Source organism: Aythya fuligula, chromosome 2, assembly GCF_009819795.1.
Source record: "Aythya fuligula isolate bAytFul2 chromosome 2, bAytFul2.pri, whole genome shotgun sequence".
Lineage (NCBI taxonomy): Eukaryota > Metazoa > Chordata > Aves > Anseriformes > Anatidae > Aythya > Aythya fuligula.
This window is the reverse complement of record NC_045560.1, coordinates 82,374,442-82,394,652: the sequence shown is the minus strand read 5'-3', so window position 1 is coordinate 82,394,652 and position 20,211 is coordinate 82,374,442. Positions and strand designations below refer to the sequence as shown.

At 40.5% G+C, this 20,211-nt stretch overlaps 1 protein-coding gene across 1 annotated transcript in view; it reads left to right on the top strand.

The window, feature by feature from the left end:
* TRIO (trio Rho guanine nucleotide exchange factor) overlaps nt 1–20,211 on the top strand; it is a 241,384-nt gene that overhangs the window by 75,463 nt on the left and 145,710 nt on the right. Inside the window, exons 5-8 of the mRNA XM_032181775.1 lie at nt 49–561; nt 3,226–3,348; nt 14,449–14,640; nt 18,015–18,146. Of these exons, the coding sequence (XP_032037666.1) occupies nt 49–561; nt 3,226–3,348; nt 14,449–14,640; nt 18,015–18,146 (960 nt within the window). The remainder of the gene's footprint in view (nt 1–48; nt 562–3,225; nt 3,349–14,448; nt 14,641–18,014; nt 18,147–20,211) is intronic.

The following is a 20,211-nucleotide window of genomic DNA, read 5'->3' as shown; positions in this document are numbered from 1 at the left end:
TGTCATATTCATTCCACTAACAGTATTTGTTTGTTTTTCTTGTTTTAGACAAATATGGTGTCTCTGGAAGGCCTTACCAAAGTAGTTGATCCTTCTCAGCTAACCCCAGAATTCGATGGCTGTTTGGAGTACAACCATGAGGAGTGGATAGAAATCAGAGTTGCCTTTGAGGACTACATTAGCAATGCAACCCATATGCTGTCCAGACTGGAGGAACTGCAAGATATATTGTCGAAAAAGGAAATGCCTCAGGACCTGGAAGGTGCTCGCAATATGATAGAGGAGCATTCGCAATTAAAAAAGAAAGTCATTAAGGCTCCTATTGAGGACCTTGATGTGGAAGGACAAAAGCTGCTCCAGCGAATACAAAGCAGCGATAGCTTCCCCAAAAAGAACTCTGGGTCAGGGAATGCAGACTTACAGAACCTTTTACCCAAAGTATCCACCATGCTGGACAGGCTGCACTCGACGCGGCAGCATCTGCATCAGATGTGGCATGTGCGGAAATTGAAATTGGACCAATGTTTTCAGCTCAGGCTGTTCGAGCAGGATGCTGAAAAGGTAAGGGATTGGGGAGGGGAGGATAAAGGGGCACTGCAATTAAAGAACAATGACTGACTGACTTGGAAAGAGTACCAAGGATAATTACGAAGAATAATTTCTGTCTTCTAAAGACAAAACTCTAAGTTAGTCACTACGCTTTTAATGAGAAGTAAGGGATTTTTTTATTGATACTGAATCTTAGTCTTCTGGAATAGAGTGGATGGAGTAGTAATTCCAAGCTGTAAAGAACACGGGTAACTTTCATGGAAGAAAAATTTAAGTGGTAGCAACTTTAAAGCTTTTGCTTTAAAAGCTTTAAAGCTTTGCTCCAGACAGAAGCTTTTTCAAGCATCAAATGAAGATGGATGATGTATGCTTTATAAATACAGCTGATTAAGGATTGCATCAGTCTCCTTTTGAGTGACCCTTGGGATTTGAGTGGCAGGTAGCTGACAAAGTCTGAAGAGGTTGACGTGGCAAACTGCTTCATTGATGCGAGATTTAAGGTCCCAGGCTAAAAACTGATGTATCTTTTTTGACAATCATATGTCATTAACGGGGGACTGACTGATTTCAGAGTGTTTCGGGTTAACCAGTCCCTTTGAAGGATAAAGCTCTTGATTGACATGAAATCTGAAGAACCACCATAGCAGGCAGTGCACTGTTAGCTGAGCTCAAATAAGATCTATTTTCATATAGAATGGTTTTGCAATCGCTAACTTGCTACCATGGAACAAATAGCTTTAAGGAAGGATGGGGAGTTTTTTCTCTGGGAGAAGAAGTAACTGGACTATCCAGTCCAGTGGTAAGTATGGTCTTTGTCAGATTTCTTAAAGTATTTAACATAAGAACATCTGAACTGGGTGAGACCAAAGGTCTACGTTAAACTAGTATCTTGCTCTCCAGTAGTGGTCACAAGCAGATGTCTGGGAAAACAGAGCAAGCAGATAAAATACTTCTCCTTCCTCTGTCTTCTTCCCCTGTACTTTCCTGTCCCCTGGTCATTTCTGCTCAGGAACTTTCAGAGTAGGACTCTTAATGTTTTCTGCTGTGTTTAAAAAAGAAACTTCAGGGCCATTTAAAGCGAATGTTTACTGAGTGTAGCTGAAAATAGTAGGGGCATGTAAGGAATTGAAAAAAATCCAGTCATGTGAATTTAGAGTCATAAAGTTATTTAGGAAATAATAAGCCAATGATCTAATACTGCTCTTTCAGGCCCAAAATGATTTTAGTAACTGTTCAGCCACTTAATTAAAGCATTAACAAAATACATTTTGATGATGCTCAAGTGGTATTGAAAAGTCCATTCTTCATTTACTAATCTAAAAGTTGCATACGTAACGTGGGCTTTAAGAAACCCCTTGTCAAATATGTGAGCCCATGGAACTGATCTCTGTCCTGCCATGTGATTGTATAGGCTCATACCTGTGTTTCCTATGTTCCTGATTCCAAGAATCCGTAATAGATTCAATAGATCCATCTTTCAAAATAGCAGCAAGTACGAGGCACCTCAAAAGGAGGCTGACAGCAGCCAGTGTTCTTGGAACTTGATTCCCCCATCAAACACTAGAAAAAGATTTGAAAGATGGTTTATGTGGTATCCCAACCCCTTTTTGGTTAAGGCCCTTGTCTTAATCTACATCTTCAATGTATTCTAGACAAGAAACCAAAAATTTTAGGAGTGTGTGATCATCTGTCTCAGTTGTCTAAACCCTTAAAACTTTTTGTTTGTTTGCGGTTCTTACCATACTGTTGTCCACTTACAATTTGTTTTTTCATGCACCTGGGTAGAATATTGGACCTGGTAACATTGCTCTGTTAGCCTGCATACTTTAAAGGATCTTTAAATGAGTGCTTACTACTCATTGTAGCCATTTCTTTCAGAAGTATCTTTTTAAGCTAACCCAGAGTGTAGGTGGGTCTTTTGAGCTGAAATATAGCAAAGAGTTCAAGACCACGTTGTGTGTGTAGAACTGTAAAACTCGGTCTTTTGTTGTGCTGCTTGGTCTTTGAAAACTTTGTTTTCCAGTGCCACTGTTAACATACCTATTGTACCTTCAGCAATGGCCATTGGTAGATAAAACCTTTCCCAAACTTTGTTTGAATATTATTTTTTTGTTTTGTTGTGTTTTTACACATCTTTGAAGTTTATTCATATTTTTTTCTGGAAGAAAGTAATGTGTAATACTGCTTAAGTATTATTATTTTTAATTTGCTTAGCAGTAGAAAAGTTATTTTCAAATCTGCCATAAAGTTGTGAGCTAAAAATATCAAACTTACTGAAATACTTTATTTCCATGAGTTGACATTCTCATTTTAAATTACTAAACTGCTGACATCACAAAATGCCAACACTAAGGAATGTATAAGCTTTGTAACATAGGGCTGTGCTCCAAGTTTGTTTGTTTACTATGTCTTTGTAGTAATGATGTTGACTTCACTGTAGCTTGAGATAAACATCTGAGGAAAAGGTTCAACAGCTGAGGATACTGGTCCGAACAGTCAGATTTCAGTACTGATTTCTTTAAAATGTAGAGTAACTTACAGGGGAAAGACAATCAGTGTTAATTTTAACTGGCAGCTCTTTCTGTCGTCTTTGTCACGGATATCTAATGTTACTTGCATGTGATTTCTTCCATAACACATCAGTGATTTTTTTTTTTCTTTAACATTTCCTTTCAGATGTTTGACTGGATCACACACAACAAAGGTCTGTTTCTAAACAGCTACACGGAGATCGGAACCAGTCATCCCCACGCTATGGAACTTCAGACACAGCACAATCACTTTGCCATGAACTGTATGGTAAGAATGGGCCTTGCTTCACAACACTGACATTTCCTCTTAGTTAAGGTAGAATTCATAAATCACAAGCACAAATCATTCCTTTTATTACAACTAGTACAACTTGTATTTGAGCAGTGAAGTTGTATAACAAAAGAAGAAAATAAAAGGTAGCCAAGGACGGAGGTACTGTGATTGAGCAACTGAATTATTTGGACCACTGGCAATATTCAGTGCAACCTTGGAACTTCTAAAATACATGCATCCAAACTCTTAGAACCTGGGATATGTGTTTGAGTACAGTTTCTCATCTTTTAGAAAATTTCAGGAATCATATATAATATGCTATAAAAAAACAAAGAAACAACAAAAAAAAACCAAACAGGATCTTCAGAATAGATTACATCTCAGGTACAAAAAGTTTTGAGAAGTGCTAATCAATAGCTGAGCCCAGTGTAATAATTTTCCTTTTTTTTTTTTTTTATTTTTTTTATTTTTAAGAGCACACACGTCTCTTTTCTGGTGCAGTGGCATGGAGCTAAAGCAAATATTTTACTTGTCAAATATTATCTTGTTAAGGCATCATGTGCAATTAAGAATTCAGTTTCTAACCTGCAGTGAGTGAAAGCTGCTTATTATCAGTTTCATGAATGCCCTGTTCAGACATGGGGACTAAATTCTCAAGCATATTTTGGTTCTTTTTCACTAGGAGGGTTGGAGGTGTATAAGTAACTTCAGGAGCCTGGGCCTAAATCCAGTCCCTGTCTGTCAGCTCAATGGAAGAAGAACACTACAACTCGTGTTAGAAATTAACATCCTTGGCAGTCCGAGGATGGGAATTGAATTAAAGTATGGTTGAAACAATCAACTCTTGCAAGAGGGTGTTTTTGTAGGACAGGACTACTAACTGTGGAAAGAAAGCATGTCAAAGTAAACTACCCGTGGTTATTTGTCTTGCTAAAATCATTAAAGAGATAGTGAGGCAGCTCTTGTGTCTAGTTTTGACCAAGTTAAGGCAGTAGGAGACAGCAGTAGAGAAGTAAGTTTTCTTCTGCAACTCAGCTATCTTTGTGAAAGTTTTTTTTTAACAAATAAATAAAAGCAGTGGTTTATTTTTTGCCAAGAATAAAGCGAACATTGTGGAACATTGTATTGAAGTTATACATGTATAACATCATGCATGGAAGTAACTTTGACCTTTAGGTTTGGAAGGTACAGGTCCGCTCTTGGGGCATAGCAATTTGCTGCTTCATGGAGTAACTAATTACTGCTGTTCATTGCTCTGCACATAAAACGCAACAGAAGGGCACTCAGAGGAGGACAGTAGGTGTCATTGACATGAGATGACTTTTGAAACTTGGTGATATTGGATATCCTTCCAGGCTGTTCTTGGGCTCATACTGTACAGGTTAAATTATTCTTGTTCTGTTAGCCTCTCCTGATGTTAGTTACTGTGACTTCTTCTTCAAATTAGGTGGCTTGTTTTCTTCTCCTTCATTGTCTTTAAAAACAAACAAGCAAAAAAAGTCCATACTGTTTAGATGCTAGCAACACTAGGAAGCACTCGGGTGATGTAGCATAATCCCCCCTGTTCTTAATCTTTTGATTTTAATCTCTGTTTTGTTTGCAATAGTCAAGTGTGTCAATTACACAGGGCTTTTTCTCATCTTGCACAATGATTTCTTGAAGCATGTAAGGAGCAGTTTAAATCTGGAGCAAGCATAGTCCCCATGAAGTGGTTCTTTCCCATAGAATGAGAAAACAATTAGCCCTTAGTTTTGATTTCAAGAGCATTCAGGTTTTCTGTTTTATTTGGTTAACTAACCAAAATTGAACACATATAGTATGGGGGGAAATTATGCTGAATATGACTTGAAAAAATGACATGAGCTGATTGAAATTTGACAGTTTTTAAGTGGGAAAATACCACTCCATCCTAACTCCTGCGAAGCATGTTCAGTTTCTCCCTGACCTCTCCTCAGATGTGTTCTGTGTTCACCAAGCTACTGTTTTGTTTGCTGCTGCAGTCAGCACAACTCTTCAGTAATCAGAGCTCATTTACGATCTCTTAGTGAGTGCTCTAACACTAGAGATGGAATTTCACTTCTAATACATCTACAGCAATGTAAATTTATCCAATTGGATGGCATGGAGGAAGGAGGAGTGGCAACTAAGTATTATTATATGCTGGAGATTTTGAAGGCTTTTCATTGTGGCCCTAATTGGCCCCTGATAGATCTTGCTTTCCAGGCAGTTTCTGTAGGCTCGCTTTAGGCAGGGAAGGGCCGTTCAAAGGATAAATGCTGCCCAAGCAGCTAAATACCTCTTGCACTTGCTCACAGCTTAACCCTGATAATTGATGTTGCAGCTGCTTTTCTTAACACATTGTGATTGCTGCAGGGCACATGCTCCCTTTGCAGCAGGTGCTACCCTCCATCAATGGCTGGCTCTCCCATCTCCCCTTCCTTCCCAAGTAGCAGCTTGGCTTTCCAAGAGGTGCAGGAGGGCAGCTTCTGCAGCTGCTTCTGCCGAGCTCGGGTGAGAAAGTATCAGCCTTTGGGTGAGATGCCAAAACTTTAATCTGGTCTTCCAGTCTGAAATGAGCCACCTGGTTGTAAACCATTGTGAAAACTACTTAGTTCCTGTTATCAAAAAGAGTTGGCTACATCAAGGGTAAAGAAGGTTTGCTGAATTTTTCTTTTTTCCTTTCAATGGCTTTCCGCCATTCTTAGAACCCAGTTTTCAGTATTACAGCACAAAGTAGCTGGAAGTTTAAACCAAATGTGAAAACAAACAGGTGAAGAATATATTGGGGGAGGAAGTTTAGCTGCACTTTTAGCAGTTTCGTTCTCAAGTGATACATCTAGGCATCTTGCATATTCAGTTTGTGATAGACACATGTGCAGAGGAGTACATTCACAAAAGTCTGAAGCTTAACACGCAGGCTGGTTCTTGTGGCAATGAAACTGTCCTGGGGAAAAGCTGGATAGGTGCAGTGATGCATGTCAAAAATGGAAATATGTTTTGTTACCGTTACTCAACACACACATTGGTATGGCTGGAAAGGATGCTGTCTGAAATACAGTTCACATGTTCAGCTGTAGGTAGGCATGTGATGTCCCGTTACTGAAATCAAGAAGCTGTGCACTGATAAGGGGCAAGATCGTTTCTTTAAAGGGCAAGTAGTTCCCATCTTCCCTAACTGTGTGGAAAAACAGTATCTTAGTGATTCTCTCCTCTAAAGACGAATATGTTCAGGTTGGAAATTAAGTGAAATTTCGTCTTAGAAGGAGTAGTCTGGCATTGGAAAGGGTTGCCCAGGGAGGTGGTGGAGGGTGGTGGTCTCACAGGTGTGGGTGGTCCCCAGGGGTGTTCAAGGAAAGGTTGGACCTGGTCGTTAGGGACATGGTTTAGTGGGTGACATTGGTGGTAGGGCAGTGGTTGATGATCTTGGAGGTCTTTTTCAACTTTAATGATTCTATATTTTTTTCGCTATCATTTAAAAGACCTGCTTTCAGCAACAACAAATTGCTGTTGACAAGTCCTGAGATTTATGTGAGCTAAGCAATGCTCAGTTCTAACTTCAAGTTCCTCTTCAGATGACTAAACCGATGCTTCACTTCTCAAAACAAATTTTTACTACCTTTTAGGGTAGAAACTTGCAAATAAGACATTATAGGAGTTGTAAATACAAAAAAAAAATCCATCTAGGTTTTAAAATGCAGAATTTATGCTGTGATTGTACTATTAGTCATCATGGAAGAACAGGAGGGACTGATACTGTGTCCACTCTTATTCTTGCTATTTTCTGCAAGTTTTCTGTGACACAAGGGAAGCTAAAGCAGTCATATGAGATATGGGTGAGGAGGAGGATGATGTTATCTGTTTGTATATCTTCTTCTATTTTTGTTGCTGGATCAAAGGGCCTTGCTTTCATTAAAGGTTAACTGTGCCCCTCACTGCATAGGTGAGGGCCAAAATGATTGGAAAGCAATGCAACCAAAAATAAGCTTTCCTTGGAGAAGGTTGACTGTCTACTGTCAAAGGTAGACTACTATGACTACTTCTTGTCTCAGCGTGCTGATAGGACCATCAGTGGAACCAATGTTTAGTAGCCATAATCCAGAAAGTCTTGTTACTGTGTCAGTCATGAGCATATTGGTAAATCAATTAATCCTGTTCCCAGAACAGGCTGTTGGCATACACTAGACCACTTTATCAAGGTGGCAATCAAGTAATCAGTTTCACTCAAAAAGAAAGTGCCAGAGATGAGCACTGGTGAGAGAATGGGGAGCTTGAAATAAAAGTATGAACATAACACTTGGCTCTTGCTGGGATTACAGAGTTAAAAGTTTCAAGGATGACAAACTTGCCTTGGCTTGCTCGAGTCCAGCCACAGGGACTGGTAAAAATGAAAACATTAAGAAGGTCAGGTGGGGTAAAATCAACTTAGCTGACAGTTCGTGTGACTCTTTCTACTGCTTTGTACTACTGATATTTTTCACTCTTGATTCCTTTTATTTAAAATACATTTTGTAACCACACAAAGTTGTCATTTAAGATAGACTTAATCACCATGTGAATTCTAAACTCCCCTGAGTCCTCTTCAGCACAAAAGACCAAAACCGTAGGTTGTGAATTGTGCAATTTTTGTTATGTGGTGGTTTTACCCCGCTGGGCAGCTGAGCTCCACTACAGCCGCTCTCTCCCTCCTTCTCCTCAAAGGGAAAGGGGGAGAAAATACGATGGAAAGGGCTCAAGGGTTGAGATAAGGACAGGGAGATCGCTCAACAATTAGCATCACGGCCAAACAGACTCACAGGCAGATCAATATAATGTCTTACCTATTACTAGCAGGCTAGAGCAGTGAGAAACTAAAACCACCTTCCCCCCCATCCACCCTCTTCTATGTCCTCCCCCTGAATTGTGCAAGGGAACAATGAATGGGGGCTGCGGTCAGTCCCTAACATTTTCTCTGCCACTCCTTCACAGTCACTCTCTCCTCCTGCGGGGGCTCCTCTCCACAGGCTGCAGCTCCCCCCAGACCCCCTGCTCCTGCGGGGGCTCTCCATGGGCCGCAGCCTCCTCCAGGCCACATCCACCTGCTCCACCGGGGACTCCTCCACCCATGGGGGGGCTGCAGCGTGGAGATCTGCTCCATGGGGGACAGCCTGCTCCACCAGGGGCCTCTCCCTGCACAGCCCGCAGGGGAACTGCTGCTGCCTACCTGCAGCACCTCCTGCCCTCCTGCTGCACTCACCTGTGGGGGCTGCAGGGCTGCTTCTCACTTCTCACTCTCCCAGCCTTTGTGGCACAGCAGTTTTTTCCCCTTTCTTAAGTCTGCTCTCCAGAGGCCCACCCAACATTGCTCACTGGCTCAGCTCTGTTGAGCAGCAGGTCCCTCTGTAGCCAGCTGGAGCTGGCTCTGATCTGACATGGAGCAGCTGCTGGGCTCTGCTCACAGAGGTCACCCCTGCAACCCCTCACTACCAAAACCTTGCCACATAAACCCAGTTTTAAAATTTGTTTTAAAACAAATTTAAACCCTAGTTTAATTTTTCTTTTATTTTTTTTCTTTTTTCAACTAATAGCTTGCTCAGGCAGGGCTTTCAGTAAAAATACTTAGAGGTTTAACAAGAAGTCTCTCAGCTCTCCAACCAATCTAAAATCCTTAACAGAAAGGGTATGTTCACCTTCAGGTATGTTCATGTCAGTGGATCATGAACTGAAGAAATACTGTTGCTAAAAGCGCTACTGCAAAGGAGCAAACCTTGTTTCACTTTTAAAAATTATTGGAGGTGCTGAACTTAAGATTTCTGAAAAATTGCCTTGTTTCAGTCAGTCCTCCTAGAGAGCTAGGTCTGGTTTAGATCACTGTACTTACTGATGTGATGGGGAGCATCCCGATGAAGAATGACGCAGCTGTAAGGACAGGATGAAGGCATGGGTGTTTACTGTGAGAAAGGGAAAATAAGTGAAAAGCAAAGGAGAAACAATGGTGATGGTGGTGGACTATAGTCTTAGTTTCCCTGGGTCTACCATGAAAAATACAGGAAAGTGAGATGAAAAATTTGAAAAAAGTTAGAGCGGAATGAAATTATATTTAACTTGTTACAATACTGATAGCAACATTTAAATGGTTACCTGAGAATATTTTGAGGACCCACATAGCTGAAGAACGGGTTAACTATTTCCTCCGTTGTAGTCTGTGTGTTGCTGGTTTTATTTTTGTTCAAGGCAAGAGACAAAGTGACTTGTGCTTGTTCTGCAGCTCCCTTTACTGTTGCTTCAAGAGAGATAAGAGGGGGCTTACAAAACATTTAAATCATTAAAGCGGGTGTTACTTCATACATTAATGCTATACCTTGCCTTATTCGCCACTTGTGTGGTGAAGTGGCAGATGAATTGGAAATTCCATTGCTAGAACAGTGCTAAGATATTTTCATTGCAGATGATTAGTTTATAACTCACTGCAGTACATTACAGAGGTGCCAGTTATGATGCTTATGGCCCATGTCACTGGGGTGGTTCTTTTTAACACTGGATGCTTAATATTCTTTGTGTCAGAAAACTCCTGTTAGGAATCTTAGCACTAAACAAACATTTTATAAATGGGTCTAGGAAAATCAGGAAATAAAATAAAGCCTTCAGGGCATCTGCCAGCTATGTTTTGTATGCAGTACAACCGAAGTTCAGTCAAGCTGGCAGGCTGTCACCTATATTTTTCCATGTACTTGCTTTTCAGGCATGCAGCAAAGAATGACAGTGCACTACAGCTTGTGTTAGGCTACTAATCATGTCGCCTTGTAGCGAATAACTCTCTGCTGAGGAGCTTTCCAGATATTATAAGGTGTCTTTTCAGCTCTTGGCTAAAGGGTATTGTGAGAGAAAATAATTGTACTACATACATTAATGTACTTACTGTGCACACTGTAATGCTGTAACTTGAGATGTTCCCTTTTTAGTTTTCCTACATTGTTCGTGTGTAATACAATGAAGGAATTGAAGTACTGCTTTAGCATTTTGCTTTTTAGATGGCTGGTGAGTATTTAGAAGCTGCAGTTGTGTTGTGTAGATTCACATAATATAAATGAGATGGCTAAAAGAAAGTCTGTAACAGTTACTACCTGATAGCTGTTGTTTCTTTAGCTGAAATGAGGATGTGAATCCATGCAATGAGTAACAAGAAGTCAGTTCCTGGAACCAAAGGAATGAGTGGAAGATAGCTTGGAATGGTGCTGCTGAAACTGTGCACAAAATATATGTTTGTTATATAATAATGACAATAAACCTGCCTGTCCCTTTAGAAAATGGAATAATATTTGTAAACCTTCAAGGATTAGTTGGACGTTCCAATTGTAGTGAATTGCTCTCTGGAGTTCTTTTTCCTCGTTAACTAAGTCTTGATCTCCTGGATCACTGCATTCTAAAATACTGGAATTTAAATGTTTAGTAGATGTAGGTATGTCAGTTAGTACAGGATATGATAGCAGAAAAAGTTGTTGAGATTGCTACAGGATTTTTTTGAGGAAAGGAACGTGGTATGCATAGTTTGGAAAGTGTTCAACTGTCAGTATATTAATTCATATTCGTACTACTGCAGGGGGTATTCCACATTTGTGAAGCCAGATTGCCACGGGAAGCTGGATGCATTTTAACCACAGCTTGGTTTTGATGTACTTAGCGGCCTATTTTTGTGCCCTGTCCTTCATCAGTGTGCTCCTGTTAACCAACGTTCCAGAATTACCAAAATTCTTTTATTATGATACATAGGTATTTAAAGTAGCAGTCTAATACAGCCTTTATGCTCTTCTCTTTTGACACATGTTTTTTCATGCCATTGTCCCATGTACTTGTTTTCTGGATTCATTTAGCAGTCTAGCATTTATGCTATTACACTTTAATACATGTAGGTGCAAGTGCTCTCAAGTCGTCCACAATTTGTTGGAAACAACAGTTCTGTTCTCCTATGGTTGTTCAGGTGTGCTTAAGAGGAAAGCAGAGGCGTGAGAGATAACAATGAAAAGGTAGCATTGTGCAGGGAAGAAAGACAACATAACACTCCTGCGTTCAATTTAAGTGGACCAACTGAGGTGCTAGCTGTCAGGAAAACTTTATGCCCACCCTTGCATGTGTACATATATACACATACAACTATCAGAGACCTGTGCCAACTACCTCTCAGACAAGTCAGCAGAGCAAAGCCTGGGGGAACTGCGACACTCACTCCTTTGTCAGGCCCCGGGCAGCAGCTCAGTGCCAGCAAGTAGTGCTTCCACCTCGGGCACAGCGTCTATATGGCGTTGGGTGTCCCCAGTCCAGTGCTCCCCTGACCTCTTGTACTGGTAGGAGGATAGGCAGATTTCAGCACAAGCTGCCCAGCAAATCTATCCACAGTAATTTAACAACACAGATTTCAAGAAATTTGGGGTTTTGTTCCTCTGTCATTGTTGATTTGTGGCCTTTACTGAGAGCTGTCGCAGTTGGTTCTTGCCTGCATTGTTCGGTCTCCCTTGGCTCATGATGCTGTGTTACCCAACCCTTGACCAGGGCAGGCTGCGGTGCTGCTGCTGACAAGTAGCTCACTGCTCCGTGCCTTTTCTTGCCTACTGGAATTTCAGAAAGCACTGCACAGACAGGAGGGAAAACATTGCCTTAAAGAACATAAAGAGAATGATTATTTTTTCCTGCCCAACTATTGTTTCTGACCATGTTTGGCAGTTTGAGCTCGTGTAAATTTTTAGAATATAGGCAAGAGTGAGTTGCTAATGGAGGCAGCCAGCTGCAATTCGCACTGCAGTTCACGGAAAGGACCAGCAACTGTGCTCAGCACAGCACCCATGTCCTCAGCAGCGGTGATGTGCCACAGGGGCCTCCATCCTGGGGGAGCTCCAAAAGGAAGATGCAGCTCTGAGGCTGCAGGGAGTGCCTGTGGCCTCTTGCCAGGGCTGGGGCAGCCAGAGGTGGTTTCCTTGCCCACAGGAGGTGTGCAGTTATTAAGGAGCTGTGCTGCCAAGTGAAGGAGCTGCAGGAGGAGGTCAGCAGACTTGCAGAGCATCAGAGATGATAAGAGATTGACCAGATCTTTTCCATGACTCTGCAGCTTGAAGAGCCCAAGCTGCTAATTGCACTGAAGGGAGGCTCAGGCGGAGTCTGTGCCTGTCTTTTTGGGAAAAGGGAGTTGCCGTGATGTTTCAGGTTGGATGGTGATGGCTTCTGGCACAGGGAGGAGGGTTCCTGCTCCGCCTCAAGACTTGCAGCTGTAGAATCGGTTCCCTGACCTCATAGCTGACGAGGAGCCAGGAGCTGTGTCAAATGAAACATCTGTGCTGGCTGAGGTTGAGCCACACAGGAGCACTGAAGGAAGTGGTGAGTGAGAGCAAAGGGAGTTCCCTTCTGCAGGGGACAGAGGACCCCATCTGCAAACCTGACTGTCTATGGAAGTGTGCTTCCTGTTGTGGACTTGGACTTGGGATGTTGCAGAAAGACTGCCAAAGCTTGTGCAGCCCTCAGACTATTACCCCCTGCTGCTCTTCCACGTGAGCACCAGTGATACTGCCAGGGCGACCTGGAAAGTATCGAACGTGGCTCTAGGGTCAGCGGTCAAGGGCTTGGGGGCCCAGATGTTGCTCTCCTCTGTCCTGGTGGTGAGAAAGTAGGACTTGAGAAGGAGCAGGTCAACAGCTGCAGGTCAACAGTTGGTTACACAGCTGGTGTTGGCAGCAGGGTTTGGCTTCTACAACCATGGGACCCTTTCAAGGCTGCTACCTGACTACATGGAGCAAAAGTATATTTGGCAGCATGCTGACCAACCCGTGATGAAGCAAGTACAGCAAAGGGCCACAGAGATGATTATGGGATTGAAGCATTTATTGGACAAGGAAAAGCTGAGAGAGCTGGGATTGGTTTCCAGGGATAAGAGGACACTCAGAAGGTTTTTTAAATACCTGGTGGGAGGGAGTAAAGAACACAGAACCAGACTTTTCCACACGGTAGCAAATAACAGAACAAGAGGTAATGAGTACAAGCTGAAATACAATGAATTCCCTTTAAACATAAGTTTAAAACTTTTTTTTTTTTTTTTCCTGTGAGAATGATTAAACACTAGAGCAGGTTGCCCAGAGAGATTGTGTTGTCTCCACCTGTGGAGATTTTCAAAAGCCCACTGAACATGGCTCTGAGCAACCTGCTCTGATTGACCCTGCTTTGAGCAGGTGTTTGGACTAGATGATCTCCAGAGGAGATGGCCAGCTTCAGCAATGCTGTGATTCTAAGAACTTTATTCCAGGTATATGAGAGTCAGCCCTGTTAAAAGAAGCGTCAACCCAGCACTGTGTACGTGTGGCTCTGAAGGACCTACCTAGAAACTGTTTGGTAGTGAAGCTATTTTTGTTTCTGACTTTGAAGAAATCGGAAACACTCGTTTGCTTCCTTTGAAAAACACTGTTTGTTCATACAGAATCAAGAACGGCTTTTAGACACTTCAGGTCAAAATGCATACGTGAGTTGGAAGGAAAGAAAATTACAGTGACTAAGAGCCATTGTTTAACAGTACTTGTAAGCTAGGGAATCTTACTGGTCAGTGACCTTATTTGTCTAGTTCTCAGTGTTAAGATCTGAGGCAGTACAGTGGTAGGAACATCATATCTTAAAATGTTGAACTCTTTAGAACTCAGAGTTCTGTGTTTTGTTACTCTAGAAGTCGAAGTACTTCCAGAATTGATGTGTTTTTAGAATGTTGTTCCCCATGTACGTACCATTGAGAGATCAAATGCATGCTGATGATACTTTGAATTTCCTGTATTGCATGTGTCTAAGTGTCTTGTTGACTTGAACATCTACGGTCAGCTTTTCTTCTTTGTAGTAATAATGGGTCTTCACATAACATAACTTTAAGCTAATCCTTGAGACTCCCTAGTCTTTTCAAGTTGTCCTTCTCTCTTACCAGTGATATCAATCGGCTGCTACAGTATACACCTAGATTCCAAAATCAGGCATGTACAAATTCGTCAAGTAAAACCAGTCTACTAAGCATTGCTGTATTAAAGGATAATTTTATAGAAGTATACTTACATATTTAAGTGGTCTGCAAACTAATTTTTCCCTTCATCTTCTCCACAGAATGTGTACGTAAACATAAACCGCATCATGTCAGTGGCAAATCGCCTGGTTGAGTCTGGTCATTACGCTTCACAGCAAATAAAACAGATCGCTAGTCAGCTGGAGCAAGAATGGAAAGCGTTTGCTGCAGCCTTGGATGAACGTAGCACACTACTGGATATGTCCTCCATCTTCCATCAGAAAGCTGAACAGGTTAGTGCATGTGGAAGGAGCCAACAAAAGTTTTTGTGCTGGAATGGTGAATTCTGTTGTACTTCTGTCCAAATCACAAGTAAATAGAGTGTTTAAAAAGGTCGGTTAGAAAGCCAGAGCATTCATTTCTGACAGTTTCAGCTAATGTTCCAATGGAAACTTGTTCTCTGTAGGACGGCCTGCTACCCTTATATTCTCCTCAAAATGCCTCGCCAACAACAAAGTGAGATAAATCTTAGCCAAATTAGATACATGAGTCAAAATTAAATAGACATAAAAGCTTAACTATATGAAGCTTTTGAGTTGAAGGAAGGGAAGAAAAACATTTAATATAATCAGTATCAGTATAATGCCTTTTCTATCTCCAGAAATCATTTGCTTGTTCTATTTACTTCACCACTCCACCCCAATGAGAGAGAAGTGTTCACAAATCAGTTCTAGAATTGTTAGTATTTAGCTCCTAATAATTGCTTGTAGAAAACCAAGCTGAACTGGCCTGAAAGTTGAGAAGTTAATTAAGTCTTCTGAATCTAAAATTGTGGTGGGAGATGTTTACTTAGTATCCCGTAAGAGATTCCTCCTAAATTAAACAAAAAATTTAGCTGTAGGCCCATACCAATTATTTTAATTAAGTCATTAACCATGTGTAACTGCAAGAGAGGAGGTATATATAGGGGAATAGGAATAAATATCCTCAAGTTAATCGTCTTGATGGTGAAAGCATGTTTTTCCCCTCAAGGGAATTCAGTTCTGAAGGAGTTGCTATGCGTGTGCTGTTGAGTCACCCATTGATATTATAGACTGTCTACTGTGTATGTCTCTGGTGAATTTGGAGGGCAGAGGTTCTTGAATGCTTATGGCTGACTGAAGCTCTGGTATGCCGTACAGCTGCCATAGATACTTTTCTTTCCATTTGCAATGCTAGATTGGATCTAAGAAAAGGTCTCATGTCTGATATAACTTTAATTTAGAATAATTGAATGGACCAGTTGGGAGTTGATGATGACTGCAGAAATCGAGAGAAGCAGCACACCTTATTATTTTAAGAAGTGTTTTTTTTCCATTTTCTACTATACAGAAATTCTACTTCATAAATGCCCAGAGATTAGAAATGTGAACATACTAAGATGCAAATACACAGTGCCTCTCATTGTTAGCGATGACATTGGTTTAACCTTAGAGAGCTTAAGGTAAAGTATATAAACTAACGCCACTATAATAAATATTTTTATCAGGTTTTAAAGAGAAGCTGCACAGAAAGAAGAGGAAGAAATTGTTTTCTGCTGTAAAAGTCACAAACCAGCTTGAAGGATGTGTTAGACACATCATGATAGTTGATCAGCATTGATGCTCTTCTAATTGCTGAGGTTATTTAGGTTAATTTTTAAGCATTGTTGGTCTTACATGTGTGAGAAGGATGGTAAAACATGAACAGATATATCCTCAGACTGAAGTGTCGTCCTGTTTTGTAAAAAATTGAGTTTAATCAGAAGTCAGGAGAGTACATTTTTTGTGTGCAAAGAATTTTGTGGACAACTGTGGTAGTAGTTGGTGTTCCCTTCCTCAGTACTACGTAAATCTAAAGAAGGGGAAAGAGAAGAATGAGAGAAAATACTGCAGTATGTTCAGGGATTCATTTACTTCCTCTCCTTAATTGTACCTTTTGCAGTTTTCACTTGATTAACTCTGATGGATTGTCATAGTTGCTTTGTAAGATACCTGGCCTTGATGCATTAGCTGTTGACAGTGGAGAGTGAGTTTGGAGTGAGAGGAATGACCCCTTTAGAGACTGGTGATACTTGACCTACATAGAAATTATTAATAAATAAGTAGCGAAAGAAATAACGCACCCTTCTTGAATGCATGTGTTCCCTTACAAGCTACATGTAAGTGTCATTGCCTCAGACACAGAGAAGACTGTACCCAACTGTGAGTTCATGCTGACTGGTACAAAAGATGCAGCTCCATGGTCCTACGTGGAGCTTCTTTTAATGTTCAGTGCTTAATGTTAGAGATTTGTTAAAACTGTCCCTTGATTAAATGAGAATTAAGCAAGTATCTAAGAAATAAACACTTCACCACCCTTTCTTCCTGTAGTCAAACACTAGTGGAATACCAGAGGTGGTCTGCGGATTACTTTTCCTCAAAAGACGACATGTGACCCAGGAATTAAGATGTATGTAATGAGAGAAATGCCTTGGCTTCCTAAAGCTTTTGAGACTAGAGAACTTCACACAAAGAGAAGACAAATTTAGTTTACAAGCTGTCACACGTGTTTGGCTAAGCTAAGTGTAACAGCTATGAAAAATCCTAGAAACAAACAGATTCTTTTTTCCTCTTTCCTTTCCTAGTGTAACAAGGGTATAAAATCCATGCCCCCTAGCTGTCAAAAATAAGTTGACAGAACTTTTGAAGTGCATACAGCTGTGATGACAGTTTCTGTTCTGTCAGGGCAGCTTAAGCTTCAGAGATAACTTGAGTTATCCGCAGAAGAGATTCTGTCGCAGTATCCTCAATTTCCCCTGCAAGGTTTGACTTGAGCGGCTATGCTGACATAGCTGTGTGCTCAAAGTACAGTGTTAGTCCTAAGAGACCCCCGCTTAAGTTGTAAATCCCTTACGTGCTTGCTACTGTAGTAGCTTGCCAAATGGATTTAGTGCTGCTCTGTATGGAGAACTTAGTGCTGTGGGGACTAAGGTGTGAATTTACTGTGCTCTAACACGCTTTGCCTCCTTGACACTCTTTCCAACAAAAGACAACTAGGAAGTGTTTCAGTGAACCATTAATTGGCTTTCACCATTAAGTCTGTGTATGTGAGTGTGCACAAATGCAAAATAACTTTGTTTCCTCTAAAGGTTTTTAAAAAGTGAGGGAATGGCTTAATTAATGTACCATGAGTATCTGCACAGGGAGTTGACAGGTAAGAGGGTCTGTAGCATGTTTTTACCTATTTTTGTAGACAAGATCTTTGTTACCTTTCATGCATCTGAAATGGTAGGTGCAGATTGAGATGAAGTTTTTTCTTAGCTGCAAAGTTGAGAAGAGGAGCAAGAGTAAACTTGAAGTATCAGCAGTGCCAACAGTTTAATTGGTGCTGAAGGCTGCCAACATGTAATTAAGCCTGCCTGTCTGTGAAGGGCTGAAAGAGTTCCGTATGTATACCTAGAAGCAGCAGTACCGTCAGGCTTGAAAATTTGTTTCTATTCTAATATAATCTTATATTAGTTCAGAAATAAATGCATTGAAGAGTTTTCACTTAACAGGTGTCTTCTCAGTGACTGTCACACAGATATTTGTCCTTTTGTGTGTTTCTAAAGTATATTTACTTATTGATAGAACCCCAAATTAAGTAGGCTATCTCTTCTCTGTTGCAGTATATGAGCAATGTGGATTCATGGTGTAAAGCCTGTGGAGAGGTGGAACTTCCCTCAGAACTGCAAGATTTAGAAGATGCTATCCATCATCATCAGGGGATATATGAGCATATTACCTTGGCTTACTCTGAGGCAAGCGTCTTCTTTGTTTCCTCAGGTTGCTGACTTGATAATATGGTGTAATATTAAGGTTGGGTCATAAACTGGCATTGGCTGTTGCATGATGTGTTAGTTGGAAACTCAAATGCCAGGCTTTCTCCCCCTAGTTTGATTCACTGTATTTTGCTGCTATTATTCAAAGTTAAAGTTAAATTTTAAGTCATCCTCCTAATCTTCTCAAAGAAATTTAAAGGCAAGATGAAACCAAACATGGTACAAACAATCCATGTAGTGTATTAAGTATGTTTAGTTTACAGTTGTGTATTCCTACCTTCTAATAGCAGTATGATACTGTCATTAAAATGTTTGAAGGGAAACAAGCTGGAAAGGTATCCCGTTGGTATGGATTGCTTTAAGTGTGTTTTGAAAATCAGTCTGTGAAACTGTCTGACAAAAAGGGCTTAACCATCTGAGGACATCATTTGACAAACCAGAAGTTATATACTTAGTTTTGCCAACCTTGGCACTTCAGTGAGCCAGCATGCCTGTGTAATCAGCCTTCATAAGATTAGCATATCCTATGCTGCTGCTCTGATCTTGGATTCTGAACATACTAGGGTATTTTTGAGAATGCTTTTTAGTATTTGTATTACTTGTAAATACAACTTAAATGCTTATTCTGAAGGTGTCCTAAAAACAATGACTGATGTATACATCATTTTTCTTCAAACTCAGTTCTCTTATGTTCTTCAGTTAGCTTAGAGAAATCAAGTGGATATAGACTTCACTACTAGCTCACAGGTATTTTTTGTATTACTTTGAGCTTTGGTTACCTCCTCTCCCTCCCTCCCCAAGTTATCAGCATCACAGAATAAAACTATTTCTGGTGTTATATGGAACTGATTGAATCAAATAAAGCAGTTTCTGTTGCAACTTACGTGGAAATACGCATTTGATTAAATCATGGTATAAAATTATCGACACAGGACATGGACACAGGACAGCTTAGGCCACAGATTGCACATTTTAAAAGGAAGTGGTGTAGGAATGAAGTAACGTTTGCGATTTATGCTTGACAAAAAAGACAAAACTACTTTGTGATGAATCAACTCTGTTATGGGCAGTTGAATCTTACGTGTGGTCACGTTTCATTTAGCGGTAAAGGAATGTAAGGTTAGTGCTGATGATCAGTCCGTATTGTTAGTATACTGGATTTTTTGCATGCCTACCATCTTAGGGCCTGCGTAAACTTTATTGCCATTAGTCACAAGTCCAGAGTTCACAAGCTGTTGTCTCGTGTAAAACACATGCTGATATCCCTGTTCCTGTTACCATCTTTGTTGATAAAAGTTATGATCTTGCCACATGTTTTAACTCATTCTTGAGAACTTACGTTATAGGAAAGCTTTTTATTTTTTTATTGTAACCTTTGTTCATTGAGAGGATCCCCTTTTTAAATGCGAGAGAGAGCGACGTGGCATGTTTGTAGTAGGTGAGTGTGACAAGAGGCAATCTGCAGTGCGTGCTCCATGAGAATGCAGCAAGGAATAAAAAGGTTTGGGCTGTCTAGAATAATTATAAAGCATTGAAGTTAAAGCATTGGGATTTTTGGTTGGTTGGTTTTTGTTCTTATTTGGTGTGTTTTTAAACAGGAATGTGAATGAATTGGAGTCTGCTGTTAAGTGTAAATAATTACTGTGGATTACTTTGGTAAATACTGTTTACTTCCTGGTGATGCATAATAAAAATAAATGAGATGGGTAGATAATAGGATTGCTCACAAACATTTTGTAAATTTATCTAGAGTTTCAGAGCTGTAGCTTTTGACATAGGCACCTTTCTTCTGATTTTAGGTTACTGCTTTTCCCCATCTGGTAAAGGAATAGCTTATTCTTTAGAAATCAGAATTTGTGCAGGAACAGTAGTCATATATGTATGTACAAGTCATGTTCCTCTGGACAGGTGGTTTCATTTCCTCTTATTTAAATGTGCATTTTTTTTTGGAGATCGATGGAGTTACCTTTCTGTGTAAAGATATTTTAGAACTACTGCTTATTATTGTTACATGTATGACTTCATTTCTGTTACAGCACAGATC